Genomic DNA, 20446 nt, shown 5'->3' with positions numbered 1-20446 from the left:
TTAGTTTTTTTCCCCTCCCACTATTTGACTTTGTTACTCAGCCGGGTATCGTTTTAACCAATATTTACGCAGATGAGGATTACTCAGGAGAAATTAGCCAAGCTTCTTCTTGGTGGTCCATATGCGTCAGACAACCTGACACCAAATTAATGGCTGTAATTAGACTATTGCTCCCTTCTGGATGATACAGCCATGAGCTCGCTGGCTATCGGATATCAAAGGATAACAGAATAACACGGCCGATGACAGATTTTGTCCGCGCATCAACATTTCATCTGGAAAATTAGGCCTTTGATTTAGTGAAAACACAGAGATACTTTATAGGGTGTCAGAAGAATCTCAGCACACAGAGCAGGGGGTTATGGGTAAGCAGGCGCCCAGACGAGAGAGCCGATTGGTCGAGGGAGAATTTAAAGCGTGAGGATTTTACACCGTCATTATACTGGGGCATTCTCAGGATCACACATTTTTATTCTTTTCTTAATGAAGCACTTTTAGAGATGTATTCCATCACAGTACGCCCACGTGAAGAAGAGGACCTGGAGAAGATCCAGACAGATCCTTTATTCTAAGCCACAGTAGATAAGTGTAGATGATTTACAGTCTGACACATCCAGCATTTCTTATCTGTATTTCTGACAGTGCTTCTGCTTCAGTCTTGTGGATTTATACTGAAGTGCTTCAGTAGACTAACTGCTTAATATTGATACGGGTTTATTAAATCAATTAATCAAATTAATTAATCAGTCAATCTTCAGAAACATTTTCACTTCTGATATTTTCTTTAAAAAAGAAAGTTTTCAGTCCACAAAGAAGTTTGGACAGATCCATGATGAGCTACTGATACTTTAGGTCCTGGTATGTATGTATGTATGTATGTATGTATGTATGTATGTATGTATCTATCTATCTATCTATCTATCTATCTATCTATCTATCTATTGCTTCCTTTCTTTTTTCCCTGGGTTATCATAGCCTTCTTTCTTTCTTTCTTTCTTTCTTTCTTTCTTTCTTTCTTTCTTTCTTTCTTTCTTTCTTTCTTTCTTTCTTTCTTTCCCTTCTCCCCATTTCTTTCTTTCTTTCTTTCTTTCCCTTCTCCCCATTTCTTTCTTTCTTTCTTTCTTTCTTTCTTTCTCTAAACATAATTTTACAGGATAAGAACCATGTCTTCATCTTCCACCATCTCATCTCTTCCACACACACACACACACACAGAGGAACAAGAGAGTGAGTCATCTCCAGTAAGAGCATATAAGTCAATAACATGTAAATTCTAGTGTAATAAATATCACACATGACCCCTACTGTATATATATATATATATTTAATAATAAATTTACAGATATTTCTGCCAAGCTGAAATCCATCATCATCTCTCACCAGAACATTTCAAGTCTCATTACTTCTGATTACATCACAGGATGTTCTCTACAGAGGAACCGCGGAACATTTTCATAACAAAAGTGCAGCAGCGACCTCGCGTGGCCGTGTGGAGTAAAGATCATTTCCTACTGATGTTCCTGCTCTAAACTGTAAATTGTCCTTTATGAGCAAAGATACACGCTTTCTACTAGAGACATAGAGAAAGACCGAAAGAGAGAGACCGGCAGGCAGGCAGACAGACAGACAGACAGAGAGACCGAAAGAGATGGACAGAAGTAACAAAGAAATAGACAGTGAGAGAAAGAGATAGATAGATAGATAGATAGATAGATAGATAGATAGAGAGAGAGAGAGAGAGAGAGAGAGAGAGAGAGAGACGGAGACCGATGGTAACAGACACAGGCAGCCAGACAGAGACATAAAGAGAGACAAAAAGAGAGAGAGAGAGAAAAAAACAAAGAAATAGAGAGAGAGAGAGAGAGAGAGAGAGAGAGAGAGATTAGCACCTGTAACGAATCATAAATGAAATGCTTATACATACGAAATGTATTGCTTATTTTTATATTCCTCCAGTTCGCTTGGTGGCGCCTAAAAGGCTGGTTTCCAAACACCAACGAAGAATAAGAACACGACAGGAACTAGGCTAACTAGGTGCTACTTGTTTACTTGTTGTCAGATAGCCTGTATTTATTTGTTATGATTATTTAATTGTTGTAAACTGCGCGTCGTAGTACCTTATATTGTGGTGAGTATCACCACAGGGATATTTGTTTTGGAATAAACTTTTTGGAATAAATGGAATATAAATCGAGAGTGTTGCTAACCTGCTAGCTTAGCATGCTAACTCGGTACAGCTGTCATTATTATTGATAGACCCGAGCAGTGTGTATTGTGTCACAGCCTTGTCTTATGTCAGTAGTCATTAAGAGCTGATAAATATTATTAACTGAGAAATAATTGTCTTTGACTTGGCCTCATTTTATTTCTTCTTATCTTCTCTGCGTTTAATCAGGCCTTTGAACATCGAGTGATTGGTTAATGTGATTGGTTAATCCATCCATCCATCCATCCATCCATCCGTTGTCTATACCCGCTTTATTCCTAATTAGGGTCACGGGGGTCTGCTGGAGTCTATCCCAGCACACACTGGGTGAAAGGCAGGGGTACACCCTGGACAGGTCACCAGTCCATCACAGGGCCACACATATAGACAGACAACCACACACACACACACACTCACTCCTATGGGCAATTTAGAATTACCAATCAACCTAATGTACATGTTTTTGGACTGTGGGAGGAAACCGGAGTACCCGGAGTAAACCCACGCAGGCACGGGGAGAACATGCAAACTACACACACAAAGACCCAGGACCTTCTTGCTGTGATTGATTAATGTAATTGGTTAATGTGAGAGATTAATGTCCAGTAAACTCATGGTGTGTGTGTGTCTGTGTGTGTAAAACTCATGGACTGATCCGTTTCTTCCAGCAGAAATCACTACTCCCAAGCAGTGAGATAATGGACACTGGCAGCCGGAAAGACAAAACCAAACCGAAGGAGACGTCTGTACGAGGAGACAGAACCAAACAGAAATCCGCTCAGCAAGAGCTCAAGCAGAGACAGAGAGCAGAGGTGACATGACAACTCTAAAGTTTTTCAAACCAAACACCTGAAGTCATTTCTTCCTTCTTCAGATCAGTTAAATTGTCTCAGATATACATTACTGGAGAGTGAAATGCTTTCTTCGCATATCCCACCCTTAGGGTCAGCCATTATGCAGCGCCCCTGGAGCAGGGGTAGGTTGAGGGTCTTGCTCAAGGGCCCAGTGGTGGCAGCTTGGTGGTGCTGGGGCTTGAACCCCTGATCTTCTGGTCAATGACCCAGAGCCTTAACCACTGAGCAACCATCAGGGATGCCACATTACTTTACAAAATCACATCACTATAAAATCTTTCTTCCTTTTATTGTTTATTGTAAATGGAGTTTCAGATATACAGCAGCTCCTTGTATATAAAATAACATCACTCAAAAAACGCTGCCTTCACATCCTGTCCTAAAATCTCATAGTGAGAGCACATCCTGATGCCATGATTGTTTTGTATTGTTCATCAGCCAAGTTAAAGAAACTCCTTGATGTTGATGAAACAAGAAATAAAATAAATAAGTCAAATATAAAAAACCAAAAGAACCATCAGAACTTTAGCAGAAGAGTACAGACTGTGAGAGAATCAGAATGTTAGAAAGCACACAGATCTGAGAAGGTTGGGAGTTTGGTGGAGCTCTCTCGGACCCAGTGTGTCTTCAATCATTTCTTCATGTGAGGGTGAGGCAAATGAACTGTTTTCACTTGCCTGGTTTAATTTTAGTGTGAAGATGAGATGACGGGCACTATATTGTCAAACGTTTTGGGACGTCTGCCTGTACATGCACATGAATGTGATATGGAGTTGTCCCGCCCTTTGCCGTTATAACAGCTTCTGGGAAGGCTTTCCACAAGGTTTAGGAGTGTGTTTATGGGAATTTTTGACCATTCCTCTAGAAGAGCATTTGTGAGGTCAGGCACTGATGTTGGACGAGAAGGTCTGGCTCACAGTCTCCGGTCTAATTCATCCCAAAGGTGTTCTATGGGGTTGAGGTCAGGACTCTGTGCAGGGCAGTCAAGTTCCTCCACACCAAACTCACTCATCCATGTCTTTATGGACCTTGCTTTGTGCACTGGTGTGCAGTCATGTTGGAACACTAAGGGGTCATGTGAATTTTTCGATCCATACTCTTCCTCACGTCCCTCACATCCTGCTCTCCTTCACGATAATGTCCATTGCATTCACATTCCTCCTAAACGTTTTCTTTTTTCTTGTGCAATCCCGTTACAGATCTATGCCCTGAACAAAGTCATGACGGAACTGGAGCAGCAGCAGTTCGAGGCGTTTTGTAAGCAGATGCAGTCGCAACCGGAATGAAGACGTGACGTGTTTAAAATGCTGATGAACCATAGCCCTGCATGACCAGACACCAGACACTCGTATACACTGCATGGTTTAGAGCAGTGCATTCAGTCTGTGAACTTATTAGCAGTATTTATACTAATGTTATGAATCTCCAAGTCAAAAGGATCACACGCTGAGGGTCAGACGTGATGGACGTGACGTGAGGGAAATGATTATTGGTCCTAATTATCAACTTGTGATTAGTGATTTCTGAGGAGTTAGTTTCTATTATTACTATTTTTATTATTATTATTATTTAAGTTCCAGTGTTTGTTGTGTTAAATCTGTTTACAGAGACCGCATGGAAAACGTGTCACAGAGTATCCACTTCAAACGTGTTCCCCACTTACCCCTGATGTTTTTTAATACATTTAAAAATAAATATTTTTGTAAACAAGAAGTGCCACCATACATTGTACCTGCTATTTATTTATTTATTTATCTATCTATCTATCTATCTATCTATCTATCTATCTATCTATCTTTTCCATTTTATTTCATTCGTGCAAATGTCTGAAGTCTGTGTCTAAACACTGTGCATCTTCATGACGTCAGGAGGGGACATGGGTGTGTCCGGGTGTCATCAGAGCTTTAACGCTGAGTTCATGCTTTGCTATGCTCTGGTTCACCACCAGGAGGCGCACAAACCACTGCATGATGTGATACTGTCATCCTTCACCTGACAGTTTTTTTGGACATTTTGGACAATTTCATGCTTTGTGGGAACAGTTTGGGGATGACCCCTTCCTGTTCCAACATGACTGCACACCAGTGACCAAAGCAAGGTCCATAAAGACATGGATGAGTGAGTCTGGTGTGGAGGAAATTCATCCCAAAGGTGTTCTATGGGGTTGAGGTCAGGACTCACTGGTGTGCAGTCATGTTGGAACAGGAAGGGATCATCCCCAAACTGTTCCCACAAAGAGCATGAAATTGTCCAAAATGTCTTGGTATGAAGCTGAAGCATTAAGAGTTCCTTTCACTGGAACTAAGGGGCCGAGCCCAACCCCTGAAAAACAACACCTGAGCTCAATGATTTGGAGGGGTGTCCCAAAACTTTTGGCGATATAGTGTATAATAGACTCAATCCAAAAGAAAACACTTTATAGCCGTTTATTTGGTCATGTTTTCTTTAATTAGCAGCCAGGAACAGATGTTTATGTCTGAGATCATTTCAGTCTGATCACTGTGTGTCAGCAGCGAGTGTTTTGTTATAATTATAATAATAATAGTAGTGTGAGTAAAGGTAGCTGTTAGTGGATACACACACATGCAGCAACAGTATTAATAAGAATAAGGCTTTTTTTGCTCAGTCTAATACACAATGCATATACACTTCACTTAAAAGTGTGTGTGTGTGTGAGAGAGAGAGAGAGAGAGAGAGAGAAATGCTAAAAGCACAGTATAAGCCAATCTTGATAGATCTTGTTAAATAACCTCTAGATCAGCAGTTCTCAAACTTTCTGCATCCAGGGACCACTTTAATACCAGCTCTCACTTTTTTGCTGTTTATTATAGCTTCATTATTATTATTATTTGCGAACTTTCATTACAGTTTTCATTTAGATTTAGAAATTTAGCTGACCAGCCACACTACAGGAGCTGAATAATAAATATTGGGATATTTTTAATGGTCGTGATTTCCAGCACTGTAAAATAATAAGGGAGTTGTGGTTACATTACATCTCACTTTACATGATTATTTTCCCGAATATTAATAGTCATCCTCTGATGTATCGTCTTCTCTGCCTTATAATGTCTAATATCTTTTGCCATGTGGAAAAGATGTTAGAGGATATAAGGCTGGATTTTCGGACCTGGGATTATTAAAGTGCTAATGTTATCTTTAACAAAATATAACGGACTATCCCAGGCTAAACTTCAGCATCGGTATATTGACCATAACATTTTTTAAATAATACTCTGCACTTTTTATTTTATTTATTTTAATTCAAATTAAAATAAATCTGTGCAAATTCCACTATCCAGTGAAGATGGATTCCCTGGGTTTGCAATTTTTTCCCCCTCAAAGGTTCCATGGGTGTTAAAGGTTCTTCATAGAACCAAACGCCTTGAAAAAGAACCCTTAAGAACCTTTATTTTAAGAGTATGAGGTTATTTTAACTCTGATACCAATTTTAAAATATTTATTAACATTTATTTTAATCATTTTTAACAATTATTTTATTAATATTTATTTATTATTTATTTATTAAGTTCATGTCATTCACGTGTCAGTCAGATGCTACTGTGTCGTAATAGAATCGTCTCAGATTCAGTGACGTCAAAGAAATCTAGTACCGTGTGGAAGGTTTACAGTCTCACTTCAGCTTTGATAACCGCTGTTCTAGATCATCGTTATAGATTACTATGGGGTCCGTGTGTGCCTCAGCCTGGACTTTCAGAGGTCTACAATGACGGAGCTCCCGGTCACTCTCACTCCAAACCAGCCGTTCCAGTATTTAGTGTCCCGTCCACCGTGCTCAAAAGAGACGTAGCGCAAACCCGGGCCGTAGTCATAAAATGTGTTAGTCACCTGTGAAGAGAAGATCCAGTCTGATCATATTGGACCAACATCAGGGCACAGAGATCAGACATTTTCTGATCTGATGTTTGATGTAAACATTAAGTAAAGCTGTTGATCCGTATCTGCATGATTTTATGATTTAATGCTCTGCGCTGCACTAAATAAATGAACAGGTGTAAGGGTGTTCCTAATAAAATGGACGGTGAGTGTTAGTACATAATGTTTAAAACAATACATGTGCATGTCCAAGTTGTGCTGTTATAGCAAAAGGAAAATAATCAAAGACGGGGTGATGCCATGAAGCTATAACAGAATTCTGGAGTTTTATATATATACTGTATATATATCTCACGTATTAAATTATTATCCATTTATAGTTACCTTTAATGTTGTGGAATGTCAGTATAATGACAGCTATAAGCTACAGCTCTACCTCTCACAGTTATAAAGCTCTGACACTGGAGACTCCTTCCATGAACGTCAAATAAACAAATGTCTCCTAGCAGAAAACTTTACTCTTACTTTTAATCCATTACTATAGAAACGATAACAGGTCAGAACCAATGCTTTTATAGGCTACTGTATTTACCTTTTTTTCAGTTTGTTTGACTGCTAATGATAAATAATTGTGTGTTTTCATTTATTTATTTATACCACTGTTTATGATTCTGGAGTTTATTTCTGCCTTCTCTGAAGTTCATACATACAGGAAGGTGCTTCTGGATCTCGTACCTGTCTCCACGAGCAGTCATCAGTGTCTGGGTCCAGAGTCACCGGCTCGACCTTGTACTCCTGCAACACCTCCTTATTCTCATCCCGGAGACAGACAGTGAGCCGGTACATGCAGCCGCAGTCTGTTCGACCACAGTACCTAAACACACACACACACAACTTATAGCACTAAAAATCTATCTATCTATCTATCTATCTATCTATCTATCTATCTATCTATCTATGGTTAGTCCATCAATCAATCAATCAATCAATCAATCAATCTATCTATCTACAAATACATAAGATGAAGCACAAGATAAAACTGGACACTTCAGTCATGTTACCAGTCCTCGATTGTGACAGGTGGCTGATTGTCCAAGTCCTCAGGATTGTAGCCTTCTGCCACGAGATCAATCTCCTGACTCTTCAGACACAATCTGAAATTATGAAGACGTGGTAAAACACACACACACACACACCTTATACATCTTATACGTGTTCTGAATTGAACTCGCTCTCACTCAAAGGAAGTGCAGAAGTATTTGGTTACAGCCCCGTTGCCAAATTCGTGTCCGCAGTCCCCGGGCATTTCCTCCACACGCCACTCGTTTCCCCCGTTCTCCGTCAGCTCCCAGAATAACATCTCGTCTGCCATGGAGAGGAATCACACAAACAATTTCAATTTGTGAAAATAATACATTTAGCTTTCCTTAGACATGATGAAACAGCAGATATCTCGACATGTTACCATCTCCGTTTGGATTCTTCAGAAGGTTTATTGCCATTTTTGTATTAATCAGCAGGTCCCTGTAAATAACCTGCGGACAAAACAAACCGCGAGAGAAGAGCGGAGAAGAGGAATACATCAATATCATATATAATAAAGCACTATTAATATTTTCCACAGTTTAAACTGCCAGTATGACTGAAATCGAAACACAAACAATGTTTGTTCCCAGGCACCACCTTTACTGACCAGCTAATCTAGGGTTAGGGTTAGTCTATCTATCTATCTATCTATCTATCTATCTATCTGTCTGTCTGTCTGTCTGTCTGTCTATCTATCTATCTATCTATCTATCTATCTATCTATCTATCTATCTATCTATCTATCTATCTGTCTAGGGTTAGGGTTACTCTATCTATCTATCTATCTATCTATCTATCTATCTATCTATCTGTCTGTCTGTCTATCTATCTATCTATCTATCTATCTGTCTAGGGTTAGGGTTACTCTATCTATCTATCTAGGGTTAGGGTTATTCTTTCTATCTATCTATCTATCTATCTATCTATCTATCTATCTATCTATCTATCTGTCTATCTATCTATCTATCTATCTATCTATCTATCTATCTATCTATCTATCTATCTATCTATCTATCTATCTATCTATCTGTCTGTCTGTCTATCTATCTATCTATCTATCTATCTGTCTGTCTAGGGTTAGGGTTATTCTATCTATCTATCTATCTAGGGTTAGGGTTATTCTTTCTATCTATCTATCTATCTATCTATCTATCTATCTATCTATCTATCTATCTATCTATCTATCTATCTATCTATCTATCTGTCTGTCTGTCTGTCTATCTATCTATCTATCTATCTATCTATCTGTCTGTCTAGGGTTAGGGTTATTCTATCTATCTATCTATCTATCTATCTATCTAGGGTTAGGGTTATTCTTTCTATCTATCTATCTATCTATCTATCTATCTATCTATCTATCTATCTATCTATCTATCTATCTATCTGTCTGTCTGTCTGTCTATCTATCTATCTATCTATCTATCTGTCTGTCTAGGGTTAGGGTTATTCTATCTATCTATCTATCTAGGGTTAGGGTTATTCTTTCTATCTATCTATCTATCTATCTATCTATCTATCTATCTATCTATCTATCTATCTATCTGTCTGTCTGTCTGTCTATCTATCTATCTATCTATCTATCTATCTATCTATCTATCTATCTATCTATCTGTCTGTCTAGGGTTAGGGTTATTCTATCTATCTATCTATCTATCTATCTATCTAGGGTTAGGGTTATTCTTTCTATCTATCTATCTATCTATCTATCTATCTATCTATCTATCTATCTATCTATCTATCTATCTATCTATCTGTCTGTCTGTCTGTCTATCTATCTATCTATCTATCTGTCTGTCTAGGGTTAGGGTTATTCTATCTATCTATCTATCTAGGGTTAGGGTTATTCTTTCTATCTATCTATCTATCTATCTATCTATCTATCTATCTATCTATCTATCTATCTATCTATCTATCTATCTATCTATCTGTCTGTCTGTCTGTCTGACAGCTGAATTGTCCTGTTTGCACGTATATGTCACTTTACACTACATTTTACACTTTATATTGATCCTGTTTACATGTGACTTAATATTTGCCCTTTACTGTCAACACTATTCTTTTGAGTCGGTCTACATGTTGTTTGTCTGCACTGTCTTGTCTTGTCATCCTGTGCACTTCTGTTGTACGTCTAGTTTTTACTAAAGATTGCACCTTAAGTATAGTTGGGTTTTATCTCTGTTATAGCTCTATGTTTGTCTGCGTCACTGTACTTTGTCTTTGTTCTGTGTAGCACCTCTGGTCTAGGAGGAACCTTGTTTAACTTCACTGTGTACTGCATCAGCTATATATGGTTGAAGTGACAATAAAGCTACTTTGACTTTGGGATAAACAGGATAAACAGTTAAAGTCTCATGTTTGCAGTCAGACCTCAGCACTTCTCCGTTCTCCACACGAGTCTTCCTGCTTCACAAATTCAACAGTGTTGAAAGACAAAAAAGGCCTGGCACTGCTGGAGTCTGAAAAACGCTCGGTCACAATGGAATATTCAAATACACCCCCTGAAGTTCCACCCTACCCCCCCTCACTCTCACACAACCTCTCTCTTTCACTCTCCCTCTCTCTCTCTCTCTCTCTCTCTCTGTCTCTCTTTTAGCTTTTCACTTTCTAATCTAAACACACTGTTAGAACTCCTGAAACATGAAATAATAAGCATCAGAAGTTAATCTAGTCCTGGTCCATGGCATGCACTGATGTTGATCACTCCAGGATTTGACTCAAACGTGTCCCAGATCACTTTAATAAAGAGAATCGGGTATCAGCTCTTGAAAAAACAACACAAAAGGACCTACAAAAGCACTATACAGTGACATCTTTGTATGGATAGCTGATCATAATGAATACATGCCCACTCTGTCTGTCTGTTTGTTTTTCTCTTTTAAGTGCTTCAACCCACTAGCCAGCCCTGCTACCACTTCCTGCAAGGTAATATGAAACCTAGACATGGACATGAACAGGCAGGACATTAAATAAAAGCAGAGCAAAAACAGATAAGGTGGAAAATGTACTACTTACAAAGAGTAAAGAACAGCTGAAGAGTTTTCCCACACACACTGACTTAGCAACTGTCCTCTAGTGTGTCCGCATATTTAAGCTCATACACACACATACCAGCCTCTACCGGATACTAACAAAGCGTCATGTGATTCCCTTCTCCTCCCCAACCTTTCTCCCTCGCTCTCTCACTTGCCCCCCCTCCCCTCTCCATGTGCATGTGGTTGACACATCACAAATAATCCCTACCTCAGCATTAATGGTGTCCATTAAACAGCAAGAGGACATACAGAGAGAAAAGCTGAAGCAAGGAAAAAAGGAGATCGATAGCACACCTAACCTCTACACCATTATTCAGAGTCCTTCTCTCTCTCTAATTCCTGAAAGCAGCCATCACGATGTCTGTAAAATGGCTGTAAAAATTAGCCCATAATGAATTGAGTAATGGATAAACCACTCAATGTCATGCTGCTAGAGTCCATACTGCAGTGGTGTGTTACGGTTACAAACCTCTCAAAGCTCTGACCCACTGAACACCTTTGGGTTGGACTGGAACTGAAATCTCCTCACCATCCCAACACCAGAATCTGATCTCACTAATGATCTAGCTGGATGATCACTAATCCCCACAGGCAATCCAAAATCTAGTGGCAAGCCTTCCCAGAAGAGTGAAGCTTATTATAGCCGTAATGTACACCTACCAGGCATAGCCTTATGACCACCTGCCTAATATTTAAAATATGTTGGTCCCCCTTTTCCTGACCCGTCCTGCACTGTGTATTCTGACCCCTTTTTATCAGAACCAGCCTTAACTTCTTCAGCAGTTTGAGCAGCAGTAGCTCATCTGTTGGATCAGATCACACGGGCCAGCCTTCTCTCCCAACGTGCATCAGTGAGCCTTGACCCTGTCGCCAGTTCACCACTGTTCCTTCCTTGGACCACTTTTGACAGATACTGACCACTGCAGACCGGGAACACCCCACAAGAGCCGCAGTTTTGGAGATGCTCTGATCCAGTGGTCTAATCATCACAATTTGGCCTGTGTTGCTCAAAAACTCGCTCAAATCCTTACGCTTGTCCATTTTTCCTGCTTCTAACACATCAACTTTGAGGACAAAATGTTGACTTGCTGCCTAATATATCCCACCCACTAACAGGTGCCATGATGAGGAGATACTCAGTCTTATTCACTTCACCTCTCACTGCTCATAATGTTATGCCTGATCAGTGTAAACGGGACTAAATCTGGAATGGGATGTTCAACATGTACACATGGGAGTGATAATCAGGTTTCTACATACTTCTGGCTTGTTAAATTCCTACTCATGGAGCCCGCTGATATTTGTTCACTATATTTTAATTTTTTTTAAAGTGGAATCCTGCGCGTCCTGCGCAAACATGTGTGCAGTGTAGATGTGCTCGAAGGCACCCAGTGAAGCCGCAGCTTCACCGCTGTGCTCGGGGGGGGGGGGGGAGGGGGGGTAGCTTTTTGAAGCTTTGCGCTTGTTTTAGTCAGGCTTCGGTGTCACATCAGACACGTTAGTTGGAAACTCATCAAATTTTGGGGGATTTTACACCCGTCGTCCCTGTCGATTCGGACTCGTCGTAAGGTACACACGTCAACTTAATTGATCAGGGACGGAACTTTTACTGGACTGGAACTCCATAAGTAGTTAGACGGCTAGTCAGGTTAAATCATGCTAGCTTACGCTTACGTCTTATTTTAGTTATAACTCGATGCATTGTTCACAAAACGGCTTAGAAATGCATTAACTATCGTTAATATACCAGAATAACCGCGTGACAACAGCAACATCGAGGTTATTAAACATGTCTGACTAGTTAGCCAACAGCCTTGATCTGGATGATACGGAGAATATTTGTAATAATGTTATAATTGTTATAATACGAAGCAAAGACGGCGGTTGTAACACATGTGATCTACATATAAACTCATTTTAAGCAAGAACTCGAGCAGATGTTATGTATAATTCTCCAAACTAGCCTGATTAGCTGTGTACATTTCTGCCTTTGACCTACATGACATGTTTTATAAATCTATAACGTTAAAAAACAACTTTATCTGCTCCTAACATGTTTATTCCGCCTTAAACTCCGCAGTGTCTCGAATCCCGTATCGAAATTCCGACTTATTTAGACTCTTGCACTTCATAGAAATGGACAACTCCGATGTGAAAACAGCTGCTTTTGACTCACAGGTACGATATATTTATATATATATATATATATATATATATTTTTTTTTTTTTTTTCTAATTATACGTGTTACTGTGTAAATGCTATTATGTGTGCTGTGTGATGTTTTTAAGCGGATTCTTTTCATAGCGCTTCCTAAAGAGAAAAGTTTGCTAGCTTGCTAGGTGTGTGTAATAACTAGCACGAGAAAAGCACGGTTGTTTATAACACACTTGTTAATATTTGGTGTATGTTTGGTCGCTTAGTCGAGATTTAGCCCACTATACAGGTGTCGACTTTGTATTTTTAAAATAAATCGCGTGAACAGGTCGCATCTCGCTTGCTAGGTGTTCGTGCATGCTAATCAGTGGCGAGTGTAGCTAGCTAGCTAAACAAGATGATTTAGGGAAAAGGGTTTTCTCGAAAGTGTCACGAATCGTACTCGTTTCAGTCAGAATGTGGATTCGGGTAAGGTAGTGTCAGTTATATGTGTTTGTCGCGTGGATTTTTCATTTAAAGTTGTTCGCGTCTCGTGCGCGGCTCGTGCGAGTCTCGTGCTAGCATAACAAACAATCAGCCGTTTTTTATTTATTTATTTTACTAGCCGGCTAACGTCGCTTCTTTTTCGTCGACTCGAATGACTAAAAAAGACGCTTTAAAGTTTGAGTTATGACGCAGTGTTTGTTTTTAAGGAAACAAGAGAAAGTGTGTGTATATTAGATAATGTTTATGTTGTGTATGCTAAGTCGGTAATGCAGTTTAGCGAGAACTAGCATCGCGTATTTCGGTGCGTATAATGAAGTGGATTTCATCAAACATGTTTTAATCGGTCGAGGTGACATTGTTGTGAATTAAAAAGCAGTAATAAAGGCGTGTCAACCGTTATAACGCTGCATTATCTGCTTTGCTAACGTGACAGGTGGTCGATATTAGCAAAGGACACCGTTTGATTTATTTATTTATTTATTTTGCTAAGTGGTCAAAATGTATATAAAACATCGCATCGGGTTTGTTTTTTGGAAATGAACCTATTAGAAGTGTCTTTGTGATTCGCGGATGTTAAAAGTTTTGTGTTGTTCTTCGTTAAAACGGGAATGTTTTGGGGAACCGGAGGAAAAAGTTGCCGATAATCCCGTTAGCTCAAGGCTGTTATGGTGCTCGGATCTCGCGAGATTTCGCACGTAGAACGCGGCGCTGTTGGATTCTTGCATCTGATTGGTCGGAGTTGATTACCGGCGGTAGGAGCGCTGCTTCCAAATACGCTCGTTCGAGTACGTGTAATAACAGTGATATAATATAGTAATAAAGAGTAATAACATAATAATAATATAATAGTTGTTGTTATGTTGAGGATTTTGTAAAGATACGTTTGTTTAACATTTATAAGCTGTCTAAAGGGTTTTTTGTTGTTTGTTTTTAACTGAAATAGTGAGAGTAGATAGCCGGAGCTGACATTCTGTTTAACTGTATGATTTGACTTGTGTTGTGATCCCAGGGTTACAGTCCAACATGCAAAAGGAAAAGGACAGTGGAAGATTTCAACAAGTTTTGCACATTCGTCCTGGCCTATGCAGGTTATATTCCATATCCACAGGAGGTGAGTAGTGTGTTTAAAAACTCTGTGTGTGGGTCATTAAAGAACCAGGTGTGTATCACTGACAATCCACAGATGACTGACATCTGAACACACCCATATTAGTCCCATTTGATTTTTTTCAGTTCTATAATGCAGATAAGATAAACCTTTGTTTGTCCCACAGTGGAAAAATTTCCACGTTACAGCAGCAACAAAAGAAGAAAATGTGCAAATATGAAGCAGAAAGGTATTAATTAGGAGATTAGGTAAGACACCGGAGCAAATGATCGACTCGAACGATACCTCAAAACAATCCTGAGTGAGGTCTGACGTTTCTTTAATTCCTTTAAGTTTCTTTAGGCTTTATTTGCCTACCTGCCATACTTAAATGTAAGAAAATAAAAAAAGCGTTCATAGATGGTTGCATTAAATGCGTATATATGACAAAGAAAAATGAAGCTTGGAAGGAAATAGTTTACATTGCTGGCACCTCTGGTGAGCATACAGCACTGATAAGTGTGTTGTGTAAATTGTTAGCTGTATTTAGTGACAGCTGTATATCAACAGAACTAAAAGGAAAAAAAAAAGTTGGACAGACCATGCCCACAAGCAACAACAACAGAGAGAGAAAAGATGATATAACCCTTCAAGTCGTTTATTCGAAGAGATCAAGCACAAAATTGTGATTAATGTATTTCTGAGGCTTTACATCGTAGGCGAGCATCACTAAAGAAACGAACCTTGTAATTACGCAAAGGTTTCAGAGAACAGATCGTGTGTGCGTGGCTCGCGGCGCGGCGGCGTAGAATTCAAAATCATTTCCTCTGTTCAGAGCTATTAATCATCGTCATAACCTACTCGAGCGTTTTGTTGTTGTTGTCATAAGCATGCGGGTCTTACATGGTTAAGCACATTAGCAATTTGTTCTCGTCCTAAAAATGTCAGCGAGATCAAAGTAGCATGAAATGTCAGCAAAGGTGTTCAGAGTTCCTACATTTCTGCACGACGGATGTGTTTCGGTTCCAGAGCCTCCACCCCCGGGACTTTCACAGACTTTTTTGATTCCTTATAAGCTCCAGATGAGCAGAGAGATGAAAAGTGCATGTTGCTAGATGGAGAAAGTATTAATTAACATTATTTACTTTCATATGTAAGTAATATACTTAATACAAACTGTTACTTTTTGTTATTAGTAAGCACAGATGGCATTCACCCCATAACAGGTTCTTTGGTTCTCCTCCATTCTCGCAGGAGGCGCCACTCAGGAGCAGCTCGAGTCCTCCCAACAGCACAGGTAGCACGGCAGACAGCGACGGCCTTCCCTCTCCCGATCAGCCTCCGCACAAAAGCCGCAAGAGCTTTGGCGGCTTCAAGAGGCCCGCGAATGACGAGCCCGAGCTCCACAAGCGGCCCAAATCCACGGGTTTCCTCCTGGAGGGACGCAAGAAAACCGATAAAATGAAGAAGAAGAAAAAGAAGCCGACAGACAACAAGTCTGACGGTTCTGGGTCTTTCGCGCCATTTCCCTCCGGCACCAGTGTGGAGATTTCAGCTTTCAATCGTACCGTCAAAGAGGAGCCGGAGGATTACATCAGCATCTCTACGCCGCCTCCGTACATGGAGCGCTCCGCTCAGCCCGGCACCAGCTCTCCACTCGGGTCAGAATCTCTCGGCACTGTAGGCTGCAAAAAGGAACCCGAGGCCGAGCGGGCGTGCTGGGATTCGTCGGCCAGCTCGGGAACGGAGTCCAGAGGCGAGAGCAGGGAGAGGCTGGCACTGCCTGAGGGTGAAGCCGTGGTCATGAAGATGGAGGGATTCCCCGCTACTAGAACGGTGATACGGCAGGGAAAGCAGGTGGTGTTCCGTGACGAGGACGGATCCGCAGATGACGAGGACATCATGGTCGATTCAGGCAAGTTCACAGATGTCCATGTGAGGAACATTGTTACTGACAGCGCTGCTTTTTATTAAGATTCAAATTAGTGTGTGTGCAGGGTTCACAGAAATCCTTCGCAGGGTAAAAAAAATATTAAAAAACCTTTACCGTAGCTTTAAACATTGACAAAACAAAACAGCATGATGACACTACTAGTGCTGGATGTAATGTAATGTAATATTTTTATATTACGTTTTTAAAAGTAAAAAAAACCTTCCTGTTCTATTATATTTGCTATAATATTTTGTGTACGCTTTTAGACATAATGTAGCTATGAGACCTGTATACACAATACCTTGAACCTGATTCTATAAATGACGTAGAATCATGACAGGATGTCTCTGCATTGCTGTCGTCAACTGGAGGAATGTTCATGTTTAAGAATGCTGTTTCAGCTTGCTGTAAATATTCGTTTATTTCGTAACCACCTCGAAAAATTCCCAACCTTTCCAAATTGACTTTAAACCCTTGATTTAAAGGAGCAGTGTGTCACTTTTCCAGCCCTGTGTTGCTTTAGAGCTGACCGTTAACTGCTTCCTGGACACAAATTCACCTTCTCCCCAAACTCAAGCCAGTCATATGTGTTTTGTGGCACAGGAATAGTTTAGAGCTTGTTTCTGGGCTGGAAAAGTGGAAAGAAAAATGAAATAGATCACATGGATCAAGCACAGGATTTATGAATGAATGATTTCTAGTAAAGTAAAGCACGATGATAAAGAGCCAGAAAGATAAGATAAACCTTTATAAATTTACATAATACAAACCGCTCTTTTAAGTGTACACAGCTTTATTAAACAGCTTTGTGATGTCATTACCCGTCACACCCTGACTCCTTTCTCCGATTACAGACGACGACTCGTGGGACCTGGTGACGTGTTTCTGTATGAAGCCCTTCGCCGGCAGGGCGATGATCGAATGCAACCAGTGCAACACCTGGATCCACCTGTCCTGCGCCAAAATCCGCAAGTCCAACGTCCCGGAGACGTACACCTGCCAGCAGTGCAAAGACTCCAAATTTGACATTCGGCGCTCGAACCGCTCGCGCATGGGCTCTCGAAAACACCTTCTGGACTGATGCAGCTCGCGCCCCTCCCCCGAGTACGAACTCCGATCGAAAGGGAGACGAGTACGGACGAGGACGGGCCCTGACTGCGTTATTAAACTTTTATATATCGTCCACCTTCCTAACTTTTTGGTTTTCTTGTTGTTTTTTTTTGCGTAAGGCAATCATAACCGATGCATTAAAGAGAAAAGGTTCTACAGACGTTTCGAAACGGACGCCGTGTTCTCGAAGACTTTCCCGAGACGCTTTCAGGAACAGGAGCGAGGACGACGGATTGCACTTTTTTCCTTTCTTTTTCTTTTCTTTTCTTTTTGAAAAAGGGAGCGTTTGTACTTATTGCTTTGAACAGTATGTGTGTATTCGTTCAGAGTGTTACCTTCAACTTGTTTTGTTTCCCTCGTGGAACTTTCTGGAATCCCAAAATGTCGTAGAGGCACTATACGGTTATAGTGAAAATATTGTGTCCTGAGTGAGAAATCCATTTCCTTTTTTCTTTTTGTTTCTTTTTCAAAACGCTGTCCTTCAGGTTAATGGAAAAAAAAAAAGGTACCCGAGTTGGGGAAAAGCGTCTGACGTGACGGACGTCCTGTTTATCGAATTCGGTTCTTGATTTCCATGTCTGTGTGTTATTTAATTGTGACCATTGACCTGAGTGATTTGAGACATTTGGTCATACATTTGGTGTATTGCCCAGAAGCAAAAACAAAAGGACTTTATATATTTTATTGGTGTTTTTTCCGTTAAGATTTCCGACTGCAGCTCTGCTCGTGATGTACACGGCCCTGACGACGGACCTGAAGTGAACTTGCGAGGATTTCTTTCTTTCTGACTCGTTTCCAATCCCAGCGTCTATCCAAGTAGCAGAGTTTTGTTTTGTTTTTTTTGACTCGACTCGGAAAGTCTGCAAAAGCTAGACTCTAGCATCTGTGAAAGTAAATACACCACAGCATTGTCTCCTGATCACTGAACAGCAAGCTTCATGGTCAGAGTTCCAGATTCAACCGGTTCACTAACATGATTTTTTTTTTTTCCCAGACTTTCCGTGTTGAGGCGGCGTTTTCTTCGTTGTTTTCCCCCCTTGAGTCAGAAATCAGACTCCTGCCATTTCCCCGATCTCACCACGATGCAACTATTTAAAATACTGTAGCGAGACGTTTTTATTGCACTATGCCATTCTTGCTGTGGCATTTTTATGAATATTTTTCCCCCCTCCTCTGTGTCTTGATACCGCCACCCCCACACCGCGTTAAATACCGCGTGTGACGTTCTAGCATTATATAGATGACCTATGTAGATTACGTAGTGTTAGCCGTGCAGCCAGCGCTACGTTAGCTTTAACAGCTGGAGTTACGCTAACACCGTTTTCAACGCTAACCACTTTAGCATGGCGGTAACGCCTGCTGTCCTGCTCAGTGTTCGGTTTTGAACTTGTTTTTAAAATTATAAAAAAGGGGGAGGAGCCACACTCTCCTTGACATGTTCGTAAAACCGTGTTATTTATTTCCTACTTGGATACAAAGTCTCTCAGTTTCACTCGTTATGACGAAATGACTGGAAAGACGTAATGGTTTAAGGTGTACAACCCAGTCAGTGATGACTGATAAAGTATTTCGCACGAAATCGTTGCTACGACAACGTTCACGCGTCACGGGAAATTCTTAAAGCACCTCCAGACGGTGCAGCCGAGTCGAGAAAGCGCCTCGTTTAAGGTACTTTTCAAAGCTTCTGTTCCCTAAGACTGTAGAAGAATAACCACTTTTTATTTTATATCCTTCATATCCCAGCCTGTGTTTTCAGTATGTGTACGAACATTTCCCTCGGCGGTAAAGCCCCTCCCCCACCGCATAACCATCCCTCGTTTGTTAAAACGTTCCTATGACACGTCTTCGGACGTCTCCTTTATTTTCCACGTTCACTAATTATTTATTCCGATAGTATAGTTCTCTCAGGCTCTCGTTTCCAGTAGCTCGGGTAAACGATCCGCATTTAACACGCTTTCAGTCGCTCAAACCTTTCATCCATGGTGTTTTCCTGAGCTCCAGAGTTCAAAGTCGTTTTTTTAATTTCCTCTCTTCATTGGTTTTGTACAATCAGTGCGTTCTGTTTGTATATAATGTCAGAGGGAGCTCACGGCTGTCCTCGCCTTTCGGTTCGACTGGGAATTTGGGGAATTGTTAGGAATGTTGTTAAAGATCTGGCTGTGGTTGGCTCGGAGACGGGAACGCCGGGCCAGAGAGAGAGAGAGAGAGAGAGAGAGAGAGAGAGACACGGAGAAAGAGAATGAATGTTTCTGTGAAACTGATGTAAATAAAGAGATATTGAGAATTTAATGATCACTGTGTCATGTGGATTCTTTACTTACTCTTATTAATTTAACTTATTTCATTGGTTTATTATTATTTAAAACCACTTTAAGCAGTTGTGATTGCTTTATTTTATTTATTTTTTTATTTCTTATAAAAATTATAGAAATAATGTTTACTTTGGGTTTTATGGGGTTGCCTTCTTTTATTTTATTTTTTTATTATACATTTATTTCTGTTTTGTAATTATAGAAATAAGCTTTTTTCCAAGTGGTTTCTTTTATTTTATTAAATTAAATTATTTATTTTATTTTATTTTTACCTCATTATTTCAAGAGCATGGTTGATTTTCTGGGCTTTTTGAAATATTATTATTTTTTTAAATATATAAATAGCTT

At 40.2% G+C, this 20446-nt stretch overlaps 3 protein-coding genes across 10 annotated transcripts; 2 read left to right on the top strand and 1 right to left on the bottom strand.

The window, feature by feature from the left end:
• Positions 1-1879: 1879 nt before the first annotated feature.
• Positions 1880-4782, top strand: svbp (small vasohibin binding protein). 7 transcript variants are annotated; one of them, XM_058372936.1, is made up of 3 exons: positions 1880-2034; positions 2878-3018; positions 4260-4782. In XM_058372936.1, exons 2-3 carry the CDS (start codon positions 2905-2907, stop codon positions 4344-4346), a joined length of 201 nt encoding a protein of 66 aa, XP_058228919.1. In that variant the 5' UTR covers positions 1880-2034; positions 2878-2904; the 3' UTR covers positions 4347-4782. The 7 variants fall into 7 exon arrangements, with proteins under 7 accessions (XP_058228919.1, XP_058228920.1, XP_058228916.1 ...); XM_058372937.1 differs by having other exon boundaries at positions 2875-3018; XM_058372933.1 differs by having other exon boundaries at positions 1971-2128; positions 2875-3018.
• Positions 4783-6505: 1723 nt separating this feature from the next.
• fbxo2 (F-box protein 2) lies at positions 6506-11134 on the bottom strand. Its single transcript, XM_058372932.1, has 6 exons — positions 10996-11134; positions 8363-8432; positions 8136-8262; positions 7959-8051; positions 7633-7771; positions 6506-6909 (listed from the first exon to the last, which is right to left on the bottom strand). The coding sequence occupies exons 2-6, from the start codon at positions 8397-8399 to the stop codon at positions 6775-6777; spliced, it is 531 nt and encodes a 176-aa protein (XP_058228915.1). The 5' UTR covers positions 8400-8432; positions 10996-11134; the 3' UTR covers positions 6506-6774.
• A 1310-nt stretch (positions 11135-12444) lies between these two features.
• phf13 (PHD finger protein 13) lies at positions 12445-20050 on the top strand. 2 transcript variants are annotated; one of them, XM_058373742.1, is made up of 5 exons: positions 12445-12584; positions 13096-13193; positions 14666-14767; positions 15998-16658; positions 17531-20050. In XM_058373742.1, the coding sequence occupies exons 2-5, from the start codon at positions 13152-13154 to the stop codon at positions 17755-17757; spliced, it is 1032 nt and encodes a 343-aa protein (XP_058229725.1). In that variant the 5' UTR covers positions 12445-12584; positions 13096-13151; the 3' UTR covers positions 17758-20050. The 2 variants fall into 2 exon arrangements, with proteins under 2 accessions (XP_058229725.1, XP_058229726.1); XM_058373743.1 differs by lacking the exon at positions 12445-12584 and having other exon boundaries at positions 12591-13193.
• The last annotated feature ends 396 nt before the right edge of the window (positions 20051-20446 follow it).

Source organism: Hemibagrus wyckioides, linkage group LG21, assembly GCF_019097595.1.
Source record: "Hemibagrus wyckioides isolate EC202008001 linkage group LG21, SWU_Hwy_1.0, whole genome shotgun sequence".
Lineage (NCBI taxonomy): Eukaryota > Metazoa > Chordata > Actinopteri > Siluriformes > Bagridae > Hemibagrus > Hemibagrus wyckioides.
Note: the sequence above shows the minus strand (reverse complement) of the source record. Positions and strands in the feature narration are given on the sequence as shown.

Bases quoted from the DNA above. Each gene is read 5' to 3' on its own strand.
- svbp (XM_058372936.1), top strand. From the start codon at position 2,905: ATGGACACTGGCAGCCGGAAAGACAAAACCAAACCGAAGGAGACGTCT. The intron at 3,019-4,259 runs GTGACATGACAA...ATCCCGTTACAG, and splicing joins AGCAGAGACAGAGAGCAGAG to ATCTATGCCCTGAACAAAGT.
- fbxo2 (XM_058372932.1), bottom strand. From the start codon at position 8,399: ATGGCAATAAACCTTCTGAAGAATCCAAACGGAGATG. The intron at 8,263-8,362 runs GTAACATGTCGA...TCTCCATGGCAG, and splicing joins GAAGAATCCAAACGGAGATG to ACGAGATGTTATTCTGGGAG. The intron at 6,910-7,632 runs GTACGAGATCCA...TTCTCTTCACAG, and splicing joins ATGACTGCTCGTGGAGACAG to GTGACTAACACATTTTATGA.
- phf13 (XM_058373742.1), top strand. From the start codon at position 13,152: ATGGACAACTCCGATGTGAAAACAGCTGCTTTTGACTCACAG. The intron at 13,194-14,665 runs GTACGATATATT...TTGTGATCCCAG, and splicing joins CAGCTGCTTTTGACTCACAG to GGTTACAGTCCAACATGCAA. The intron at 16,659-17,530 runs GCAAGTTCACAG...CTCCGATTACAG, and splicing joins GGACATCATGGTCGATTCAG to ACGACGACTCGTGGGACCTG.